This window comes from Astyanax mexicanus, chromosome 1 (genome assembly GCF_023375975.1).
Source record: "Astyanax mexicanus isolate ESR-SI-001 chromosome 1, AstMex3_surface, whole genome shotgun sequence".
Classification (NCBI taxonomy): domain Eukaryota; kingdom Metazoa; phylum Chordata; class Actinopteri; order Characiformes; family Acestrorhamphidae; genus Astyanax; species Astyanax mexicanus.
In genome coordinates this window covers 53,531,570-53,557,438 of record NC_064408.1, presented here as the reverse complement: position 1 = coordinate 53,557,438, position 25,869 = coordinate 53,531,570, and the positions used below count along the sequence as shown (strand labels likewise).

General features: G+C 38.0%; 1 protein-coding gene across 3 annotated transcripts in view; it reads right to left on the bottom strand.

Moving 5' to 3' along the window:
- Positions 1–3,142: 3,142 nt before the first annotated feature.
- The window catches only part of stxbp5a (syntaxin binding protein 5a (tomosyn)), a 127,901-nt gene continuing 105,174 nt past the window's right edge, over positions 3,143–25,869 (bottom strand). The window contains exons 19-27 of one of the 3 annotated variants that reach the window (XM_049479928.1): positions 21,415–21,477; positions 19,343–19,390; positions 18,214–18,263; positions 16,575–16,857; positions 15,967–16,336; positions 11,870–12,035; positions 9,455–9,566; positions 8,402–8,622; positions 3,143–6,916 (exon numbers count right to left, since the gene is read on the bottom strand). In XM_049479928.1, coding sequence (XP_049335885.1) covers positions 6,875–6,916; positions 8,402–8,622; positions 9,455–9,566; positions 11,870–12,035; positions 15,967–16,336; positions 16,575–16,857; positions 18,214–18,263; positions 19,343–19,390; positions 21,415–21,477 — 1,355 coding nt within the window. In that variant the 3' untranslated portion in view covers positions 3,143–6,874. The remainder of the gene's footprint in view (positions 6,917–8,401; positions 8,623–9,454; positions 9,567–11,869; positions 12,036–15,966; positions 16,337–16,574; positions 16,858–18,213; positions 18,264–19,342; positions 19,391–21,414; positions 21,478–25,869) is intronic. The other 2 variants (XM_049479930.1, XM_007255661.4) reach the window with 2 other exon arrangements.

Sequence of the window (25,869 nt, the reverse complement as noted above, 5' to 3'; positions counted from 1 at the left end):
AGGACGACAGCGGTTAAAAAGTGAAGCCACTACGTCTCTGTCGCCCTCTGGTGCCTGGCTCCAGTACAACTTTTAACCTCGCCTATTTCTATTCAACTGAATGGGAGATGGCGGAATCTTGAAAGGGGACATGAAACATTTCAGTTTGTACAAGTTTTCTAAGGGATTAAATATAATGGAATTTATATAAAATGTTTACACACTAAATTATAATATATTTATATTTGTTACGTTTGCGCTAGTGCGCCGCCATTTTGCCTGTGCAGCACTGGTGACGTCACGAGGTTGTTTGGTTGAAGAGCCCAGGTATGTAGCTAGCGGTCACGGTTAGGGAAAAGAGCTTGTTGTTTGTGGAGATTATGGATGAAGATGAAGCTGAACTAGGCTAACATGGAGCATTTGCTCAGAGATCTTTCCTGTATAAACCTGAGCAAGAATTTCATTTCATGCTTTTCTGAGAGTGAGACGTTTTGGGGGTGTCTATTCTCTCTCTACGTGGAGCCGTGCAGGAAGCCTGCAGCCCGTCCACAGCAGGTACTCCCATCCAGGTAACCAGCTTGTTTATATACATATAGCTATTTAACATGTAAAGTCCAGAGTTCATTAAGACTGAATGAAACGTTCATGATTTAAATGGATATTGAAACACCCAGGCGCTGTTTTGTTGATAAACCGTTCAGTTTGGAAGTTAGAAGGTACTTAGCTTCATCTAGTTAGCGTTAGTTAGTTAGCTTGCGTTGGCTAGCTATGGTAAGATAGCTAGAAAAGTAGCTTACGCTAGCTTTGTTATCTTTAAATTGTCAGCTTATCTAGACTTTCCGTAAAGTGACCTCTTGCTGCTCTGCTGGGTGAGTGTGTTGTTTGGCTCCTTTAGTGCGGCTCACAGCTGCTGCTTTCATAGTAACATTATATGGAGCTAAATTAGTGCCAAAACTACGCAAATAAAGAAAACGTATTCTGTAAATATGATACTACTTGCAAACAAACACAACGCGTTTTACAAATACAAAACTCGACTCTAACACACACGGTGTGTTTTACAAACACAAAACCTGATGGTTGTAAATATATATGTAAACTTCAAATAAATACACAGCTGTTTTCTAATACATTGCTCTTTACAAACAAATATAACACGTTTTACAAATGCAAAAAGTAATAAATAAAACAAGTAAAACATTATTTTCAAACATTACCGTGTCATGACTCACGAACACGCACAGCCCATTTGTAAATCACGTGACTTTTGGCACAGTTTTAGCAGAGTCGCAAACTCGTGTTGAGATTTTCTCACAAATACACCCAACCCTCGTACAAATGCATCGCCCCAGAACAGCAGGTGGCGCTGTGGGACACTTTACGAGAGGTGGCTGCACAGCAAAGCAAGCTCTCCTATCCAGCGCTCCCCAGAGCATTAATTTACACTTATTAAGGTGTTTAATACACCTTTAATAATCACAACTCTACCATTTTATACCCGATTTACACACGGTTTGGTTTGTTACAAACAGCAGAGATGTAATTATGATATAGGACGCTGTTACACATCACAAATATGAGCTTTCATGCTGAAATACTTTGTATTATGCTCTTTAAAAAAGAAAGAAAAAAATATTAATTGATGTTTAAATTGTAATATAGATAGATAGATAGATAGATAGATAGATAGATAGATAGATAGATAGATAGATAGATAGATAGATAGATAGATCTGGACAAAAGGAAAGACCACCTAAAAATGGTAAAAAAAAAAAAAAACATTGATTTTACCAAATTGAAAACCTCTGGAAACTAATCTACAATTCTTTGCATTATTTGAGGTCCAATAGCTTTGCATCTTTTTTGTTATTTCAGCCATTTCTCATTTTCTGCAAATAAATGCTGCAAATTTACTGACAATATGCTGAAATACTTTGTATTATGCTCTATCTATCTATCTATCTATCTATCTATCTATCTATCTATCTATCTATCTATCTATCTATCTATCTATCTATATAATTTAAACACCAATTAATATTTTTTCTTTCTTTTTTAAAGAGCATAATACAAAGTATTTCAGCATGAAAGCTCATATTTGTGATGTGTAACAGCGTCCTATATCATAATTACATCTCTGCTGTTTGTAACAAACCAAACCGTGTGTAAATCGGATATAAAATGGTAGAGTTGTGATTATTAAAGGTGTATTAAACACCTTAATAAGTGTAAATTAATGCTCTGGGGAGCGCTGGATAGGAGAGCTTGCTTTGCTGTGCAGCCACCTCTCGTAAAGTGTCCCACAGCGCCACCTGCTGTTCTGGGGCGATGCATTTGTACGAGGGTTGGGTGTATTTGTGAGAAAATCTCAACACGAGTTTGCGACTCTGCTAAAACTGTGCCAAAAGTCACGTGATTTACAAATGGGCTGTGCGTGTTCGTGAGTCATGACACGGTAATGTTTGAAAATAATGTTTTACTTGTTTTATTTATTACTTTTTGCATTTGTAAAACGTGTTATATTTGTTTGTAAAGAGCAATGTATTAGAAAACAGCTGTGTATTTATTTGAAGTTTACATATATATTTACAACCATCAGGTTTTGTGTTTGTAAAACACACCGTGTGTTAGAGAGTCGAGTTTTGTATTTGTAAAACGCGTTGTGTTTGTTTGCAAGTAGTATCATATTTACAGAATACGTTTTCTTTATTTGCGTAGTTTTGGCACTAATTTAGCTCCATAACATTACCCTCAGTCTGACGGTCTGTAAATCCCAGCTGTTCAGAGGAAGAATAAAAACTTTTTTTTACTACACCCAGTATTACTACACCCAGGGGCAATACAAAAGTACCCCCCACCCCCCTTGCTTATTATTTTACGTTACTAACACCATTACTTTTTTCAGTAACGAGTAATCTAAATAATTACTCTGACTGTAACTATAACTATAATTATATTTTTATTTAATTGATATGAATTTGTAGAAAACTGTTTATATTTCTGGTCTAAGATCTTGTAAGCTTTAAGATGCCCAAAAATCTAGCAATTAAAAGAAATAGATTGTAACTTAATATTGCCACAATGTGACCAAATTATCCTTTATAATTACTTTATTATTTCTGTATATATATATTTTTATTTGCAGTAGAGACCACACCAGAACTGTTTTTATATCATTTTTATTTCCCATTGCACAGTAATTTCTATCTACAGAAATTCTAAATCGTTTGTGGCAGCAGATATTCATAAACATCCATGTGAAATTTGCATAAAACTGTACAAGAAAATTGGCTACAATGAGAAAAAATACTGCAACCCACTGATAACCGTTATTTGGAGGACAGAAGATGGAGGATGAAAGAGATCTTCTTCAGAAGTATACTAGATCAAGATACAATGTTCTGGTGACATTATTGACAGTTCACCAAAAGACAAGATAAAACTGATTCTTTTTCTTTAAAATAAAAAAAGAAAAACAAAATTAATCAAAATTCAGGACAAGAGACAGGAAAAATATCAGACATCTTATTTTCCTCAAGTATTTTTTTTTTTCTTGGAAGATTACAAAGGGCTAACAACCGACGTCCACACTGACAGTGCATACTAAATCGTTATGAATCGTTATGAAGCAAACCGGAGGTGCGACCTGAAAACTGGCTTGAGAGGATACACAGCCTGAGAGTGGCTCGAACACTGTACTTGATATTATTGAAACATTTACTCATACACACAGATCATATTATTGATTGACAATGATAGTGGGGCTCAAGGACATCCAGGTTTTCCCATAATGACTTCCAAGTCCTTAAATAGACACAGCAGATTCTGCACAAACTTTATCCATCTATCACAGTCAGTCTCACCAGTCTTCGCTGGATTTGGTTTATTTGTGCTAAAACCTCTTGGCACACTCTGAAGTCTTCAGCTTCAGACTCTCTGTCTATAGACATGCACAGCATTACACGGTCAGAGCACACACTCTAATACACTCTCCTTTAAATCCATGGCCATCTTTACCATTCCATAAATGTAGACAGTTCATAAGCTAAAAACACTATGTAAAGACACACAAATGTGCTCAGTAACAGGACTGACAGTGTGTTATTGTCCACCAAGTCTCAGTCAGCTCACAGTCCCTTTCTTTCAAGGCATACACACTCTCTCTCACACACACACACACACACACACACAAAGTGTTTTACAATGAATAAAACGACAGAAGGGGAAAATCTGGCACATTAAACAGCCTGACTGAATCGATGAGGAATGGCAAATAAAGAGGGATGGAGATAAATGATAGCATATTTAAAACTAACACACAGAATCGAACACCTAGAACTATTTATAGTCTAAAACAGGTTGGCTTTAATTAATTTATCCAATCTTTTTTCTAATTTTTTAAAAAGAAGTTGGATAAACACAAAAGGCTTTGTTTTGTTGGCACAAGGCCAAGAAGGTCAGGTGAGACCTCAGAGTAGAACGAATGAGCTCCAGAGAGGTCGGGCACAGATAGGTGTAACAGTGAACTACACAACGTAACGAAAATAAATCTTTGGTGTTTAAAAAGATATGGCAACTGTCTCTGCGCTGATTCATCCGCTCCCGCTCTTTGTGTTATGGTCCCAGATTGTCACACTTGTTTATTTACAGAATGGCAAAAAAACACTTGGGCAGAAAGGCAAGAGAGAGAGAGAGGCAAGCGAGAGAGAGCAAGAGGGAAATAGAAAGAGAGGGAGAGAGAGAGAAAAAGAGAGAGAGCTCAAAACATCAAAATCAAAATCCGGACAGACAAATGAGTCTTCTTATGCACAAACATATATAGCAGCATTTTTCTTGCACACTATAAATTAGATCAAACATATTCATATTATCACACTGAAAGTACAGTATCATGAGCATTGGAGCAGTGTATTCTGAAGAGATTGCTGTAATTTTGTTTTTTTTTTCTTTCATATTTGAATATACAATTGTCCACGATAACTGTGCACACACTGGCTCAAATAAAATTTCAACAGCTGGTATGGCTTTAATAACAAGATGAAGATTCCATCCCAAAGTGACCTTAAGCCGTGGACTGTGAGTCCAATCGGGAAGATTCACAGACTACATTACCCATGTGTCACTGGTGTAAGGCCCAGTTTATCTTCCAACAGTGAGCAGACAGCAGATCCTGGAGTCAAACACTGATCTTCAAGCAAAGTCCGCCAAGAAGTGTACACCACATTTCATTTGTTGACGGCCACACAAAAACAATATCCAGACGTCACTTGAAGTTCAGTGGACTTTGAAGGCCAGAATGATGAACGTACAGGACCAAACATAGAATACCGATTCCTGAATACCCAGACCTACAGCGCAGGTCCTTTTTATCCACAATTATATACCATAAGTGCTCCTATCTCAAACAAAACAGCCAGCACTTGTAAATGAGATATGTAGAGCAAAGTGCAACCATCTGAAACTACAACAAACTAACAAAAATAGGGAACAACTCCAGCCAGAGCATACCGGGCACCTGGCAAAAAGATGCCAAGAAGCATACACAAAAATCCCTTCACATTAACGCTTCACTTCCAGAGCAGAGGTCTGATTGTGTTACATTTGTACTAGAGGTTTCATCCCTAATAATAGATGATAGATTTCCAGTCTGGTAGTGCCATAACTTTCCCATATCAAGATCCCCCTATTTTCAACCAAACCAGCCCTTTTCTGCAGTGAAGTTCATGGGAGATTACACTGGATGTCTGAACAACTAATCACATGAAAATACCATCTAAAAATATTTTTTCTCTTTTTTTTAAACTAGGTTTATAAGTAGTCAATGTACAATTTCCATAGATCTATATTACTCTTTATAATTACTTATATCTATATTATCTATCAACTAATTATAAACCCTTTGGAGATGGTACTTTAATGTAAAGTATTATTGTACTGATATCAACAATAAACAATTCCCAAATGTGAATCAAAATATCAGTCAAAAAACTTTCAATATTCAATTAGACATTTACAATATATATTAAACGTTACATTTTGTGTTAGTTCCTTGTTAAATAAAAAAATAAAGAGAAAATAAATAAATAGGAGGAAAGGAACCTACAGGGCCACAGACAAACAGAGGAGGAGTGTTGGTGTAATATGCAAAAATATGACACTGAACTATGAGGAGTCTGAATAAAGGGGAGGGAGAGCAAATCTTGGGTTCAGTCAAACAGCCCGTCTCCCCCATTACGATCACATCATCACTTCCTGTAAACAGGCGCTTTTCAAAAGTTCTGCTCACTTTGCTCTAGTGAGCTGTCCTCTTGATGTACGCTGTCAAGAGTAAATATGACTTTGATCAGTTATGTAGTTTTATAGAGATTTATATAGAGCTATGTATATGTGTTTTCTTTTCCCACGTTCGTTTTTTTAACAGTGTTCTTTTTATTTCATTTTTTTCATTATTATTCTGGTTCTGTTTGTCTCTCCCCCATCCACCCCACCCCCTCCAACATGTTACTGGTTTCCTTGTGGGAAGGACGGAGGTAAACGCAGAAAGGACAGCATGAATATGAGGAGATGGAACTGCAGGGCCCTCAAGATGATTTGCCACAGAAAGAGAGATGGCAATAATAACCAAACAAAAACAACGAAAAAGGCAGACACTGTCGTAGTGGTTCTGTTGTATCTTTTTTGAGATGAGGTCCATCTTTCACACATCTTTTCCCATGCAGTTCCTACAGTGGGACTGAGGTCAACACAGTTTTAAACATTGTGCCAAAAAAGAACGAGGAATCCCACTGTTCCAGCAAAGAAGAGATGATTGAAGGGAGGGTGGAACAGATGAGAGGAAGATGATGCTCTGTAGGAAGATGGTTGAGTCCCTTTGGGCTCTGTGCTGGTCCACAGATTAGAACTGGTACCATTTCTTGTCCTTACACTTCAGCATCATCTACAAAAGGGGGCAGAAAAGAAACATTTACACATTGTATGCCATGTTTTCCTTATAACTATACAGGTGTGATTAGAATTTTACACACACACACATGGCAATATTGGAGTTTTTTATATTTGATGCTTTGTCTGAGGCATTTTTTAATTCTTTTATTCTTTAGTAGAATAAAAATGGATAAAAATACTGTTTACACCTGGTCACATATTGTCACATATCTGTATAAGGTCAGTGCAAGTAAAAAAACGTCCAAGATGCATAAAACAAATCAGATCAGAGCTGATCTGAGACACATTTGAGCCACACTGTAACATGGTAAATGCATCCACCACTCCAAGGCTCAAATAACAACCATAACTCCTCCCAGTACAACTAAAACTCCATGTAGAATGTTACAACTTTATAAGTTAATAATTATTCAATCTAATTATTGTTCAATCAAAACTAATCGTTTCATGTCAGCATAGACCACTGTTGCCTTTACCTTAGTTTGAAGAAATTAATGATAGCATATAAAATTGTACATTTCAAGGCAGCAGCCATCTTAAGCACAGCACAGGAAGAGTGTAAACGAATAAACTGATTGGTGCATAACAGGTGGATTTACATATCCTGTTCCACACCGCAATCATATTTTAATCTGACTAACCAAAGACACATAAACTACTAAGTGTAAATGCCTGTGGTTAAGGTCTAACCATAAAATTCTCAGATTGTAGTCACATGAAGTCAGCAAGTATGAACAGGGTCTATGTTTTTTTTTTTTGTTTTTTTTTTTTCCCAGAAATGGCCTCAAACATATACGCACATCAACTTATGTTAATACATATTTTTAGGTATAAGTTACTGAAGAGGTGTAGCAACTTGGTCTGGTCTGAAAAATACCCAAACTGTTACCCATAGCTATGAGTAAATTAGTTCAAATGGTCAGCAACAATCCAATAACCATCAAAAGATGCACAAGATTATCATTAACTAGGCATTTCAGGAGCATCAGTGTCACTCTGTAAAATCAGGTAATATTTACATCACCATGGACTAAAAAGAAAGTCCCTGTTCCAAAATTGTGACCTTCATGCTCAAACAAATCTTTGCAGCTGACCACACATACAAAGGAATACAGTAATAAAACTGTAAGTTAACCAAAAACAATAACTTTTATGTATTTTCTAAATTTAACAATATGTGTCCTTTAAAACTAATAGAAACATCTCACTAGCTATCATCCAGAAGCTTAAATAATGCATACACCATTTACCATGCACAAGTCTGATGGACTATTTAAACACATGAAGCAGTTTGTTATAAGCATATGCTTTGCTCAGTATGTACACATGTCCTATAGAACTAATCGAAATAGAGTTAATTGATAAATAGAGCTTTTTTTTATCAAAGATAAGAGCTTTACTAATCTATTATCATGTGCTGGCTAAGTGGACTCCTAAAGTCTATTAAGAAGTGGTTGTTTTAAGATAAGATTCATACCTCGTGGGCGTGTTTGGAGAATGAGTCGGCACTAGCCATCATTGCTGCTGTTTTCTCCTCCACCTCACTCAGTTTCTGCCCCCTTTCATCCAGTGCTATCCGGGCTCGAGCCAGGTCACCCACAATGCCTGATGCTGCCCCTTTCATGCCTTCAATGCCCCCCGGGCCAGGAATGTGCTGGGCAAGGCTCCTGGACGCCTTCCCCGCACCTGACTCCCCAACTGAGAAAAGAGAGACAGAAAACTGGATGTGAACTCATGAATAACATCACATACAGACTAAGTGTGGCAGGGAAACCTCAAAATTACACTGAATAGGACTGGAAACTGTTAAGCGGATGATATTTTTTGCTGTAATTTAAACTATGAAATGTATGAACTGTTTACTTGAAATGGTCACCTAATCACTTTCCAGTCGCAAAATCAGAAGACATATACTTAGTCAGAATGTGCTTATGTGAACACAACTACATTTACTCTGTTATTGCTTACTGTCGTGCATGCTGTGATCAGTTTGTAATAGTTTGTAATAATCTAATCTAATAACGTAATATTAGACTTATTAATATTGTTGTTACCTTCTCCTATCCTGTCCACTGCTGTTGTTTCATGCTAAATTTATTGTAATACATTATTTTTATTATAACTCAGTCAATGCATCAGTATAAGGTATGTCACTATTTGTGAACCACAGAAAGCTCAGAGCTGTTTTTTATCTGATGGAATGCAACAGGGTAAAAAACTGCTGTATTATGGAATAAAAGAGGTCACTGTGACCTCTTTTAGACCAGACCACACACATTGAAGATGCCTGTGAGGGCCACAGCTGAGGAACAGGGATGATTGTTAGGCAAAGGGAGACTGGATATTGAATAGCCATTCCTCCATGTTGGAGATGTTTAGAAATGATAAACTCTGCCAAAACGCCTGTGTGGTCTTTTTTTTCATGGACAAACACATGTACGCATCAACACTTTAAGATCAGCCCTGTTTCTAGGAGTCTGAATGTTTGGAGTGTAATGTGCAGGAAATGGAAAACAAGTATAATTCTCACAGAGTTCTTCTCTGTCCAGCGACTGAGCTCCTCCTCCAAAAAGGCCTTTGAAGAATCCCCTGTTTGGAGCTTCCGGCGTTTCCACTGGAGTGAACAGCTCACCAAGCATCTCCTGAGATTGACACAAAAATGTCAGGAAAACAAAAGTTAAGTGAAGTCACATTTTTTGCTCTCTCCCATATCTCATATATACAGTCATGGCCAGAAGTGTTGGCACCCCTGAATTTTTTGAAAATGAAGTATTTCTCCCAGAAAATTATTGCAATTACACATGTTTTGTCATACGCATTTATTTCCTTTGTGTGTATTGGAACAACACAAAAAACAGTAAAAAAAATAAAAATAAAAAGGAGAAAAGTTGACACAGCCTTTGCATTGTTTGTCTGAGTGTGCCACACTAAGCATGGAGAACAGAAAGAGGAAAAGAGAGAGAACTGTCTGAGGACTTAAGAACCAAAATTGTGGAAAAATATCAACAATCTCAAGTTTACAAGTCCATCTCCAGAAATCTTGATGTTCCATTGTCCACGGTGCGCAACATAAGCAAGAAGTTTACAACCCACGGCACTGTAGCTAATCTCACTGGACGTGGACGGAGGAGAAAAATTGATAAAAGGTTGCAACGCAGGATAGTCTGGATGGTGGATAAGCAGCCCCAATCAAGTTCCAAAGAATTTAAAGCTGTCCTGCAGGCGCATGGTGCATCAGTGTCAGCTCCAACTATCCGTCGACATTTGAATAAAATGAAACGCTATGGCAGGAGACCCAGGAGGACCCCACTGCTAAAAAAGCTAGACTGCAGTTTGCCAAAATCCTTCTGGGAAAAAATATTGTTGACAGATGAGACCAAGATAGAGCTTTTTGGTAAAGCACATCATTCTACTGTTTACCAAAAACAGAATGAGGCCTACAAAGAAAAGAACACAGTACCTACTGTCAAATATGGTGGAGGTTCAAAGATGTTTAGGGTTGTTTTGTTGCCTCTGGGACTGGGTGCCTTGACTAGGTGCAAGGCATCATGAAATGTGAAGATTAACAAAGTATTTTGGGTCGCAATGTAGGGCCCAGTGTCAGAAAGCTGAGTTTGCATCCTAGGTCATGGGTCTTCCAGCAGGACAACGACCCCAAATATACTTCAAAAAGCACCCAGAAATGGATGTAAACAAAGCTGGAGAGTTCTAAAGTGGCCAGAAATGAGTCCGGATCTAAATCCCATTGAACATCTTTGGAGAGATCTTAAAATTGATGTTGGGAAAAGACTTTCTTCAAATATGAGAGACTTGGAGCAGTTTGCAAAAGAAGAGCGGTCCAAATTTCGAGTTGAGAGGTGTAAGAACCTTGTTGATGGTTAAAGGAAGCGATTGATTTCAGTTTTTTTTTTCGAAAGGGTGTGCAACCAAATATTAAGTTGAGGGTGCCAATAATTTTGTCCGGCTTATTTTTGGAGTTTTGTGTAAAATTATGTAAAATTTGAAAATAAAACGTGTATAACAAAACGTGTAATTGCAATAATTTTCTGGGAAAAATACTTCATTTTCTGGAAAAAACAAAAACCAGCCCACTGGTTTACAAAAAGGTTGTCTAAAAAACATACATTCTGAAAAATGTTGTTATCGATTGACAACATTACTAGCGAACAGGCCTGAAATATAATATTCTTCTGCTGCAGAGATAGTCCTTTAAATAGTGAACATTTGCATTGTCATTCTCATTTTTTGAATATATAATATTAAGTTATATTTTATAACTATGACTCATAATTTATTCACGGTGGGTGACAGGGAAGAAATATAAAAATAGCATGGTACAGAAGAAAAGAACTGGCAGTCGCACCTACTGTCAGATTAGATCAGTGCTAGTTGCATAAGCATAAAGGCAATCATATTGAATATTGGAGTCCAAAAAATCCCACACTAATGTGATACATTATATTCATATCCATACTTATGTTTAGAAAAAGTATATTGTGATGGAAGCCAGCTCAGACTGAGGTAGCCTGGTGGTGAAACATGTAAATAATTACAGTGAAGAGAAAAAGGAACTAAACCTTTTTAAATTACTATTTTTTTTTTGGGTTTGAGATGCAGTCATATAATTAAGTTCCCACAAATAAGCAGAATCTTATGCTAAACATAGCTGTGATAACCCAAAAAGAAGAAGGCTGCTATCAACATTTAATATAGTTCTCACCTGTATTTATTTGTCTGTGAAGCCTTAAAATTTGACATGTCAAAATGTTGCATGGACTTGCTTAAGTGGTTTCAAACACTATAAGAAACTGTTACCTACAAAATGGACCATCTTCTACTGCACAGCTATAAACACTGGTTTATTTTTGTTGATGATAACAGTACAACATTATGTATCACAAAATATCTTAGCCAAACCACAGTGGGAAGTGTTGTTTTAACTGACCTGCAGGTTCTCACAGACATCCTGGCTGTAGGTTATCCTCTGAATCTCAGTGGGGGAGCACAGGTACATGGCCTGACCTAGATTAGTGAAGCAGAAGGTTCTGGCTATCCTCATGTCTGTCAGTGGCAGGTAGTTGACATCCAGTAATGGTCTCAGCCCAGGTAAACTGTGGATACAGAACAGAGAGCGTGCACTCTGAGATTTGAAATATCATACCTAATATTCCATAAGCTTACATCTACAGTTATGTTCTTATGTTCTTTGAATAATCAGGCAGAACCTCCACATATTGGAGTTGAGTTTATGGTGAGGAAAACAGTAGAACAGATTAATTTATTCACAGGTCCAATTCTAAAATCTATTTTTCTCTGTTTGGGTCCTCAAGCACTGCTACCTCTTTACTGGCACCATATTTTTTGTATGTGACAATGATAAACAACAATCAGTGTAATACATTTATTAACTCGCGCATATTAATTTTAATGCTCAGCTCCCGATTTGGTGGTAAAATGGATCAAAAATCATAGCTATGGTGTCTATTAATGCCAGGTTCACAATATATACTACTAGTCTTCAGTCATTGTGCTGTTTTTACTACATGACTGGTTGTGCTGTAATCCTTCAGTTGTTGAGACTTTCACACTAAAAGACTGATCAAAGACACAGGGACACAAATTACACGATTTCTCATTGTGAGACTCACCTGGCTGCTCTCCAGAAACACGTTTCATCACGAGAACACACCTGAACTAATCGCACACGAAAACTAGCGATGCCATGCCAGAGAATCTCTATAGAGGAGAATAAGCACTTGCAGTGAGTCCAAATGCAGTGAGTAAAATCATAGTTTTAAATGTCTGATCATTTTTATACTGAAATAAGCAACACAGAACTGTATCAAAGGTTTCAGTACTGAAGACATCTTTTTTTAATTTTGAACTCAGATATACGCATTTTACACATATCTCCAGGACCAGCTCGCCAACCAATCAGCTCACAGTAGCAGTAATACTAGTGCTTTTTTCTTTAGATAAACTGAAATATACAGGCAGACTTTCTTACTTGTTTTTGGTAGAATACATTATTCTACTTTCTAAAGTTAAAGAAATATTCAAAACAAGTAGTTCATAATTATTTTTAATTTAAAGTTTTCACCCCATTCATAAAGGACTCATTCAAGGGCTTCCTCTAGAGTTTAACAGTCATTTCATGATATAACAGGGGGAATGGTAGGGTAATCAGACTCTTCATAAACAGCTCTGGTGTGTATTTGGACCTGTGGTTCACTCTCTGTGATCTCATTGGCTCAATGTAGCCGCTGCTGCTGACTTCTAGTCGCAGACTGAGTCAGATATTAAACAACACGTGACAGAGCGAGCGCCGAGTGATCCCCGATTTCCCTCTGAGCGAAGTTTTTGTTGGTGATCAACGAAAAACTGTCAGCAACTGAAAAACTGGCCCAAAATAGTGTAGTGTGAACCTGGCATTAAAGAAGCACATACTGGCATGTCAGATGCTTCCAAATGTAGAAATTAAATGAATTTTTATTTATATTCACATTCAAATGTAACATTTTCTTTTATTTAGCATTAAAATAATTCCACCTGCAGGTTCAAATGTGTTTTATCGGTAGTGAAGCAGTGTTTAGAATCACTAATGTGTGATGGCATTCACAAATGAGAGAAAACATAAATGTTAAAAGAGTACAGTAATGCTCTCCAATAAATTAGCAAATGTGCTGTCGTAATGCTGCTTGTACCTAGTGTCACAGTAAATTTGGTGGTGCGGTTTATAAATCTGTCCCATTATGTTGTGGAGACCTGCTGGTGGATGGATGACTTTTGTTCTCATTAAATGTTTGACCTCCATTATCGTTGAGCACTTCTCCAGTGGCCAGGGCAGTGAAAACCGCTCAAGCATGTAAAGGCAAAGGTATAACCAAGTGCTCAGCTGTTGTAGTCCTGCCCTCAAAATATGCAGTTACCTTACAGGAGCTTTGATGTTTAAAGAAGCCCTGCTATCACAAGTATCCTGACATTTAATTGAATGAATAGCTTTGTCCTTCTCTGTGTCACAGACCGAGAGCAATGCACAGATGTTGGTCTGCTCTCTGCTGTCCTTGCTGAAGATTTATGAGATGGCAAGAGATCAGCAGACAGACAGACAAGGTCCAGACAGCGCTAATCTGCGTGCCACACTGTGTCTCCTCCCATCTGCGTTACCTTGGCGACAGCCCCGCTGGCACTGACTTTCCCAAACAATAGGATGAGAGGACAACCTTCCAAACCAATACTAGGTAGATTCGGAATATGAGCACATGCGCTTCATCAACATCTGACCACCAGCAATCCTTCACATCGCCAGAGCAATCCCCTCAACACAGGACTGCAACTAGATCTTTCCAACCTCTGAGAGCAACACAGTTTTCTGATTAACCATCACAACTTTCTTCAAGTACGCCGCCACTAATGCAAAGCAATGGAAAATCATCCAAATATTAATAAACACTCTTAAAAGACTCTTAAAAGAAAGTCCATGAGGAAAGAAAACATTTTACAAATGACTGACAGCACTGTGATTGCAGGGAGCTCAACAATGGTCAGCTGTGGAGACCAGTATAGCAAGACTACACATTTTCTTAAATGTCCTAATATTAAAAAGATCAGACGGTTTAAGGGGCAAGTTAGAGCTAGTTTGTATGAGCTAGTTTGTATGTTCTGACCATTCCAGCAACATATGATGATTTGGGAGGAGACTGTAACAAAGAGAAAAGAACTTTGAAAAATTTGATCTGGAGTTCAGGTGGCTTCTTATTGGTGGCTGGAAGCCGGTCCGCCCTCTCTGATAAGCAGAACCAGCATGAAGTGGTACTAAAGTTAAATACAAGGTGGTGGATTATTTTTTTACACTACATTGGGCTTTATGCATGTATCTCCCCCCAGAATTCTTTTATTCAGTAACATCACTATGATTTTTTGCATGACTGGTTATTTACTGTATCTTCAAAATTAAAACATTTGATTTTAGTGTGCTTAGAAGTCAGTGTGCTTTTGTATTAGCCTCTCAAAAATACTAATATCTCCTTGCCTGGTAATAGAACTTAGATTGGGTCCAAAAAATCCAGCCCGACCCAGCCCGAGTCCATGCATGTTCTGCCCGAGAAGTCAGACTACGGTTTGGCTCAAATACAAAATGCCTCTTGGTGACAGCAAAAAGAGTGTGCAGAATCAGTCACTACGACAGGAATGTGATGCTTGCAATACATGGCATTGCGTAGCTGCTATGCACTGTCCTGTCTATCAGAGACATGTGTAAAACAGCAGAGAGTAGGTGGAGTAGGTGTGTTTGTTTTTGAAAAGTTTATCCAATGAGAAGAGAAATACAATATTTTGTATGTGATAATGAAAAGGTTTGGATGGAGCTTATCCATTCCATTAAGCTCTATATACTCTGTTCTTGAGTTAATCTAAAGACCACATGACGTTTGGAGGTCTATCTATCTATATTTGGTCTCCTCTCTTTAACCCTTATATGTTATAGTTACTACCAACATAATATCTATATGTAATTTCATATTATTATTTAAAACATGTCAGTAGATTGTGTCAATGCATTTTGACAACAATGTGTACATTGCTTATTAAGTGTTCCTTCAGGGAACAGCTTGGAAACACCCATACCTGTATGAGTTGGGATTTGTCATCTTGTGAGTGAGGATGAATGTGCCAATGTGCTTGTGACAAGACAACATGAATTGTGGGATCTGGAGTGAGGCCTGATAGTGGATGCTTGATAAATAGGACATTAATTTAATGTTCCTTGAACCACAGTGTCATGTGTATACTGGGAAAACATCCTAAAAGACATTACCACCCACAGTGGACAGTGCAGGTGAAAGCTTAATGGATGGTAATGGAACCGGCCCCACACACATTTTTCACAGTTCAGTGCAGTATTCTTTTAATAAAATATCTGATAAAAAATTTAACTGCCTAAAAACATAATTCCCTGTAAAACAATAGAAATGAAGTTTCTATTAAATGTTTCAACATGGCAAAACCTCAAGAGTAACTAAAAAGAAGATAAGTGGTACCCACCTGAGGGTCATAATGTGTCCGTTTGCGCAAAAGCAGGTCAAACAGATGCCAGACCCTGACTGCACCACATCAGCCCGCAGCACGAAGGACGTCTCTGTGATGTTGTGCTTGAAAATGCAGTTTTGCGAGGGCAGGGCAATGACTTTGGCCTGTTTCTCTGAGCACACCACAGCATACTGGTGCTCATTCAGTTCCTGTGAGGTGGATGGTGAGACCGACACTGGACGCCTCTTTCTCCCCCTTTCTCTCTCTTCTCCGTTGGCCGGGGCATTGGGTTCATACCACAGCTCAGAAGCCGGGGGAAGTAGGGACCCTGTGGCATCCAGGAAGGCCATTCGGATGATGCTGCCTTTTAGTCTGATGAGAGTACCTGTACAGACATGGGGAAGAAATTAGCATAAAAACAAAGGCTGTATTGTCTTTGAGTAAGTATATATGTGTATGTTTTTTTATTTGTCATGTTCATTAAAGTGTCTCCCTTTGCTTAAAATAAGATTATAAATAGTCAATATTTTAACATGCTCATTAAATAAAAAATAAGCTATAAACCTTGTTTTCTGTGCTTTTGACAGACCTAATATGTGTAAAGTATTCTCAAGGTGACTCACCACTGGGTGAGACAATGACTGGCTGCAGTAGCCTCTGTTCTCCAGCAGGCGGCATGCTCAGAGAGATAGAGAGGACAGTGCCCAAGGAAGTGCCAACCCACAGGGCTGGTGTCAGCGTGCTGTCCGTCTTGCGCGAGTACGTCTCACAGAAATAGAATGATGTGATGGCCTCCCGTGCTTCTTTATCAATGCTGGTCACACTGGAACTTCTTGAGCGGCTGAAGGAGTTGTCCCTGTTGTCTAGGGGTACGGCACCCCGCGGAGGACATACAGAGAGTAGGACAGTAGGAAGAAAACAAAAAGAGGTAAAGAACCCATTCCAATCATTTCACATTAAATATACACTGCAATAATAACCGTACATGGGTGAAGGGTGATTATTGTTATTTGACTGGTTATGCAGGAAACTGAATGGTTATGCCCACATTCACTGTGGCTTTGCTTGTGTGGAAATGCTGAAAAGAAAGAAATCAAATAAATGGCATCCTCCTGTCGTGACAATGTTTAGATCATGATGACACCACTGACAACCTCTTTGAAAAGAAAATGCACTGATGACCACATGATGGAAATGTTGCAGGAAAGATTTGGGAAATTCTGTCCCAAACCCTGTGCATTTACATTTCCTTTTATTTAAACTGCAGAAGAACTAGACTTTTTTTTAAAGGTTCTGTCAATGCCCTGCAGACACTGCAGTGAAAAAGTGTTACAAGAAATCCCTGTAACCCTTCAATTAGATTAGCACCTCTGTCTGCTGGCACAATTGGTGACAATTGTCATGTAAAACGTCTATCATTGTATAAAGCCCTGGGTTATGAAACAATCATCATTTTTATAGCATTCCCAGAAGGCCTGAGGTCAATTTAATTTCAATTCAGCACCTTCACATTCAATATCGCAGAATTTTATTGGTCCTATGTGATACGTAGCATTCTTTGTAATTCTTTCTCGTGCCAATTCTCCAGCCACATGCAGAACATGTAGAATAATGGAATGCGGTAGAAAATCCAATATAAAAACCAATATGGTAAAACAAAAAGATGAGCTCTGTGCAAGGGTGGGTCTCCATACACCAATCCAGTACAATAATTGAATTGCACAACTAGCCTCAGAGGCAGCCGAGTGCAAGGGGCAGAACACACAGAGCAGTAAAAATGAGGGCAGAGAAGTTAAACAGGATTTGATTTCTGGTGGTCACTGTAAAACAAGACCTTCATAAACATTCACAAACCTACATTTGAATTAAGTAGCTGAATTAAAATGAATGAAGTTGACCTCAGCCCTTACTTCTGGGCCCTTATCATTAAAGTTAAATATAATAAAATAGAACTCAAGCAGTTCTGAGTTGAAAAGCGTGATACATGTATGCTTTAGATAACCACGGCCCAACATCTGTAAATGGCCAACCTTTATGGCATATTTTTAAAACCTAATTCATACCAATGTTTTCTTGAACACCATCCAGTCATTCATCTGACAAATACATTTAAGTCAGAGAATCTCCTTCACTTCAATAGAACTACTGGTCTTTGACTCATTGATATGAGACTGAAATGACGATTCTTCAGACTCCAGACACATGTGATGATGTAGGACCCCATTTTTCATATGAAATATGATCACAAATTCGAAGCTTACCCAAGTCTGGCTTTAGCTCAGTTGGCAAGCTTAATTTCCGTGACATCCTTGCTGGAAAAAAGAAAACACCCCTCTTTATAAACCTTCTAGAAGCTTCCAGAAAAGTCATGCAGTTTCTATGCTTGGGGGAAAACGCAGCTAAAGACACAGTCGTGAAAACTCCAGAGAGAGGGACACAAACGCTTCAAACGGACAGAGGTGGGTGACAGTGTGACGGGGAATCACTGAGAGTCTGAGACAAAAACAAGAGCTTAATTAAATGCTGCATGCTGGACAGACACAACCGGGTAGTGGACGCTGGGTCTCACAATGCCCTGGAAAGGAAAATAAAAAGGCATCAGACACACAACAGTCATTCCTGGCACCCCATGCCATGAGCATGCACCAAACAGGAGAACAAGACCAGGGAGTGACGGTGGTTGTGGCTAAACAAACTGTGGTCAGCTTTTCCCCTTCCTGAACATATTGCTCATCCTCATTTAAAGAAAATTCTACGGGACATCCGGAAAATCAGAAGTTCAAATAAAAACAAATTAAACAAATTATGACAATTGTGACTCTCCCAGTGGAGAACTGAGGCAAAACAAATTCAGGGCTTTAAACTGAACAAATAAATAACAAATAAATAGATACTTAGAAAATCTGAAATTAAAGTCTGTTGGGATAAGCTCTGGAACAGCAGTCCTAGGCTCAAAATAGGTTCTGTACAAGTAATAATTCTGTCGCAATTTGTGAAGGTATTAATAATACTATGGCATTTGCTATGCAGATAAACAAATCAGTGCTAGCGGTCTCCTAACGCCTACTCTAAAAAACGAAGTACAAGAATACAGGGCTGTCCACAAACAGATGGTTTAAAGATTGTAATTACAAACAGATGGTCTTATGACCCAGCCAATGAAGTGGCTATGGGGAAACTCAAGCCAGAAGCACCATGTTACACACGTGCTACATACATGTAGCATGCAGTGGACATTTCAATACACATTTCCTTTACAATCATCCATAGTATCTTGCTAAGTGTTTTGCTCCCAGTGTTTTATTCTAACGTTAAGACAGAGACAGAGTGGTTGGACACAACAGGGTGGAGTCTCCTTATTCCTCTCCAAAAAAACGCCATCCAATCTTACCTCCTCTACCTCCGCCATTGTAGAATTGCTGATGGTTAGACATCAACACTTTTCGGGGGGAAAGGAAGTAAAGCATAGCTGCAGTTAGAAACTTGTACTGTTTTGTTCTCTCTCTCTTTCTGAGAACAAGACAGTGATGCAGTGCAGCTCAGCCAAAAAGACCCACTCATACAACAACGCCTACCTAAGCATTTATTTAGCCTTTTCTTTTTGCGGAAAAGTCTAGCTTAAAAATAAACGAGAAGTCGGTATTTGTGCCTGCTGTGATGGCGTGCGCTATGCAGGTGCTTTTGCTGGGTGATTACAAGAACCTTTCCCCACACCATTTCCTAATCAGACCACTTGTTAGGAAAATAGCTGTGGGTCTTTGCTCTGACTGAAGGTTAAGCTGCTTTGGAAAGTCATTGTTATTCTCTCCTGACATTTGGCACTAATCTTATCTCTATTTTAGGTCATCCCAGACTCCCAGTGTGAATGTCATGCTCTTTATTGTCTTCTTATCAGCTTCATAAGTCACTTGTTTTTTTTTAATCCCATGCACCAATGAAGTAAATTACAAAATGCTAGATGCTATGCCATTGAGAAAGGCAAATTTCTTGTTATTTTAATTTTCTTAAGCAGCTAATGCTTCTAATCTCTATTTTACATGCATGGGCTTAAACCAAAAGAGACAGTTTATGCACTGGAATTTTGAATACAAGAGAAAAAAGTTACTAAATTGGAGAATGTTGAACCCTGGGGGGGAAGACATGATTGCACCCACACAGCTTATTCTGAAAAAGGGTTTCCTAGAAATGGTTTAGAATCATTTTAGTACATAGACACTGAATAGCACCAGTGCGTTTACACGGCTCTGCTGTACAGTGTTCACAGTCTGTTTGTTTTAAAGCTTTCAGTGCTTCCAGATTTAAAAGTACAAGGAAATGAATTCTCATTTAATGGCCCTGTACAGTACAGTGCATTTACAAGCTTTAGCTGTCACGTAAACTAAGAGTTAAGATGCCTTTTCCTGGAGAAAAGTGTACGCTGTCCAATTAAAATGCAATTAAAGTGGCTAATGAACTGTTGCTTTGTTGGTTTGTGTATTTGCCTTGTTCCTGTTCCCCAAAGTACTATCTGAATTTTTAATCCTGGTGTAACTAGAGTGATGCTACTTTGCTATAAACAAACACTATTTCAGACTGGAAGTACATGTAACATATCATATACTATTCAGAGCACACCAGTGTCTTTCAAACTTGATGTCGATGTAGCAAACAAGTGCTTTGTCACAAAGATAAATGACCTAATAAATTAAAATTTTATATTTTTATTGACTGGAATTTTTTATATACATGGAGAAAAGATGTCTAGTCTGATCATAATACTTTTCACTTTAGATCAGCTTCTATCTATAAAAACCTTAGAACTTCATTAGTTAGCAATTACACTGCCACCACAGAGGTAAACACAAGCTTGACTCTGATACAATATTATAGCACGTAATAATTTGATATACTTTTGCCTGCATTACCGTTAAGTAGAGGTAAACAGTAGACAGTACATATTTAATACTAAAAAATTAAAATGATATTGGTAGGCCTGCCACAATAACTACTTTATTCATTTATCGTACAATATATGGACATTACATATATAATTTTTACTGACCCTAATGTCATCTAATGTGTTTTCTTCTGAATTTGTTAATGTAATGGTGCCCCATAAACACAGAGTTGACTTTGACGGGTAAAGAAAGGGTTGACTTAAAAAATATATAGTTGCCTTGTTAGGCCATTATATTCCAATTATAATTACAATTACAATAATATCTTTTATAACAATTACTTACAAGACAATACAGTATATTGTCCAAAAATAGTTATTATGACAGGTCTAGTAAATAAAATATAGCAGAAAAAAACTGAAGTACTTAACTAAAAAATCCAATAATAATAATAAAAAGCATTATATTAAAAAGAAGGAATTAAAAAAACAGCTTTCTGAAGGACGTGGAAGGGGTATGAGTTTAGCCAGTCTGTCAGGTCTAGGGCTGCTGGGTGACCGATGGCATGCACTGAAGGACAGATTACCTGAGGTGGGGGATTTACAGCGATCCTCCGACGTGGCTGAGCCCTCGTTGATGTCACACAGCCCTAAACAGACAGAGAAACAAATTTATATATTTATAGAGATGACCTTTAGATGTGACATGCACATGTCCTCTACTCCCTGCATTTTCTACACTGCATTCACTTTAAAGCAGTAGTCTGACAGAATCAAATACAGAGAAATGTCATGGCAATATTATGCTTTTAATGATTTTTTAAACTGTTCTTTGTCTAGAGCAGAATGAGTGCCCTAGACAGACTTGTAGACTTCATTTATTATTTCATCTACTTGCATCCAATGTTCTATGTTCCAGTCCCACTAGCAGCAAAACAGCCTCAGAGAACGATGCTACCACAGCTTATCAACTGATATTGTATTTTTAGGGTTAAATGTCTCACCTTCACTCATCCTAACATCTGAGTTTGTGTGCCTATAAAAGAAATACTCTACCCAGCAAGATATGGAATAGAACTGTACTAAACCTTAGTTTTAATATTTTAAGCTGAAGCTCATTAAGTTGAATGAACAATCTTTAATTGACAGTTCTTATGATCACTAACGTATATAACCATCTGTCATGCCCCTATTGATTACAAATCTTACATACATACGGTTTAGACCCAGAACAGCTGGTCAACACTGTGTTCCAAATTATTATGCAAGTGACAGTCAGTATAATTAAATAATAAGTTATGACTCGTTAAGTATAAATCCAATTTTACTGAACAATCCTCCCAATGATAACAATCTTTTTTTTTCAATGAAAAACTCAAATTGCACTGTTCCAAATTATTAAGCAGGCCACAGGTTTCAAATAATATGGGAAAAAATAAAAGGGATCTCTGCTGCTAGAAAGCGTGAATACTGCAGTACCATGGACAAGGTATAAAAACATTAGATATTTCACGAAAACTTAATCATCGTACTATAAAGAGATTTGTGGCTAATTTAGATCACAGACAGGTTTGTGGAGATAAAGGCACAATGAGGAAACGGATTACAGCAAACTGGTATTTGAAGCTGCTCGTGAACTTCAAGGTGTAGGAACCTTCAAAGGCTTGCTGTGGTGCATAAACCTACTATTCGGCCTCCACTAACCAGAGCTCACAAGCAGAAATGGTAACAGTGGCCCAGACATTCATGAAAGCTCATTTCCAAACAGTGTTGTTTACTGATGAGAGTCGTACAACGCTGGATGGTCCAGATGAATGGAGTAGTGGATGGTTGGTGGATGGCCACCTTGTCCCAACAAGGCTAGGATGTCAGCAAGGAGGGGGCGGAGTCATGTTATGGGCTGGAATCAATTGAAGAGAGCTGACTGACCACTTACTTTCATGGTACAAAAAGAAGCACCGTGCCTTCTGGAACAAAATCATCTTCATGCATGACAATCCAAAAAGTTCAATGGAAGGTGAAATCAAAGAAGGGTTCCTATGTTAACGTGTATCTTGCTGAGATGTTTTTGATTGAAATAACTTTTTAGCTTATGCGTTCAACTTAAGGCTGCAAAAAAGAAATATATATATATATATATATATATATATATATATATATATATATATATATATATATCTTTTGGGGTTCTTTACAAACTATGAAATGTTTTGAAACTCTGGTGTGCATAATAATTTGGAACAGTGCATTTTGAGTTTAAAAATACTGATTTCATTGGAAGCTTTGTTCAGTAAAATTGGATTTATACTGATTGTCATTTACCTATAGTATTTAGAAAAAAATCTGAGAAAAATATCATTTGCAGGATGATTTGAAACACTGTGTAGATGTAAGCAGTTTTAATGTATTGAGGATGTGGAGTGGTGAGGCACACTGAGCTTCACTGATTGATGCCAAGGCATTGCCTTCTGTGTTCAGAGGCAGGCCAGCATATACACTCTGAACCCACTGCTAAACATCACTGATTAACACACACACACACACACACACACACACACACACACACACACACTTGAGCCAGCTAATCCAACTCATTACCAGGCAGTGTGCGTTCAGGGCAGTTGGACGCCAGTCCCGTTCTCCACCAGCAGAGGTCATAGTGCTGCACTGCTGGCACTACACACTGCTGCAGAGTGCTGCAGCTGCCTGCTTTACTATGCTGCATAAATGTACCTGAAAAAGACGCTTTCAAATCACGGCCCCAAAGTACCTCCTATCTTTACACCTGCACACCCATTTCCAGCAGGTTTGCCAATATGTGCCAACAAACTGGTCACGTAAATGTGTGTTCTAGTAGAGAAACACCAAACTTTACAAGTGCTGTAGTCCAAGACTAGGTCTGGAACCACTGCATTTACTGAAAGAGAATCATTTAGTTGACTAAATTATGAGACTGCTCTGATTAAAAAAGTCTGCAGAAGATTAAACCTTTGACATTTTAATAATAAGCTGTAGTCTTAATTAAATTTTAAACTACATATACAAAAACAGAATAAAGTAAAAGAACCTAGAACCTATTGTCTGTAAAGGCTAGGTTGGAAAAGCTGGTGTTCTCATTACACTCACTTAAGCACACCTCACGCTGCACATATACCTCTAAAATGTCAGATTATGAGTGTCAGAGTGAACACGTACGTCAAATACAGAAATGAATTTTGACTCATTGTTGTAAGCTTCACTTTAGCTTGTGACATCATAGCCTTGATCATAACATTTATTGACTGAAATCTTTCGGTTCTCTCTCTTAGTTGAATTATGTCCTTTTCCAAGCCAGGGGCACTTTAGTCATTGACATTATGGAAGAACAAAAAAAATGCATTTATTTTTATTTTCTTTGGCTCTTCATCCATCTCATGGTAACCTATCTGAAATCTGGCTCAGTTGATCTTGTTTTGATATGTCCTGTGTTGTGTCCGTAATGACTGAACAAGATCTGACATCCCCAATTTCAGCTATAATATCTGGCTGACTTTTGATAACAATGGATTTTTATCATTTTGAAATGCAGCACTAAAGAAGGTCACGTGGCTCCAAAGGTCAAGATTTTAATTACAGCAATTTTGCAGTATCTCGTTTGTAAGCCGGTGGTTGACCTACCAACCTGCAGAGTTTACCTCCCCCCTAATCTCACACACCTGATCCAGGTAATTAAGGCCTTCAGGGACATGTGAAGATTCTAGACTCATGTGTGTTAGATCTGAATTCTCCAGGGTGGTAGATCCTCAGGACCAGAAATAAGCACCCAGCTTTAATCTTTGTGTAAGTGCCTGTAAAACAAAGCTCGTTCACCTGAAAAGATTTCTGGCTCCTTATCAGCTGTATTGCCATTTTACCAGGTACTGTGTGCATAATGCCATGTCAGTGTCCACACCAGGTATGAACCAGCCTTTAATCGCTTACAAATTAATTGTCCACACATTAATTGATTGGTTACCCATAAACTTTACCTGAATATTGTAATAATGCTGTTTTAAGCTTCATATCAAATTCAAATGTAGTATTAGAGTGGTTAATTTGAGAATACTGGGCAGTATGTTTAAGATTCTGGGAATCTTACTGTATATCACAATACTTTTATCTATACTTTTATTGGCATGACGGGGACTTTAACTAGAGGTCTGACACTTATTTGTGTTACAAGAGTATATATAATATCAAATCAAAATTTCAAGTATTAGCCTTTTAACCTATCTTTTGCACGTTTTTGAACACTCAACTTGTGCAACCTTTCCAATAATCTGATAATTGAGCCAGTAATGCTGGGTTTATTTTAAATCAGCTGGATTCAAGGGAAGTAGCCTATGTGTGTGTGTGTGTGTGTGCTGTGCTACTGTTGCTAGCAACCCATTAGAGTTAAGCGTTTTGCTATTTGTGATGTGTCTAAATGAGGCCACTTTAAATTCAATTATGTACTTTTTTTGTATCCTGCTGTATAATGGTATGCAAGAAATGTATACTAAATTGTATATGGTATAAAGAATAAACTGTCATACCACCATAGGACTAAGCTAACAGAAATAACATTACATTTCACTGTAGACACCATCTATATTTTGTACTTGTATGTTAAAACAATGTAGAAATAAATACGATGAAACAATTATATGTCAATATGGATCTACACTATACTACACTACACTATACCAGGGGTCACTAATAGACGGACCGTGGTCAGGGTCCGGACCCAGACATTGTCCAATCCGGACCTAAACCGATAAACTACTGAGAAGGATTTAATTCTGACTGCGATCATTTAAAGCGTCTGAACGTTTAATATCTTTATGGTTTATGGGCTTTACAGACGCAGTTAACTCACAGACCAATCACGTGTGCTTTAAGATCACCAAAGGCTCTCCTCTGCTAATCAGATCTATGCAGATGCGAGAGCGCAGAGCCACACAGGAGAAGCAGGCGGTGAGAAGTGGGAGAATAAAGCGAGGTGGTGGTGTGCACCAGAAAAATAAATTAAAATACTACCTTTA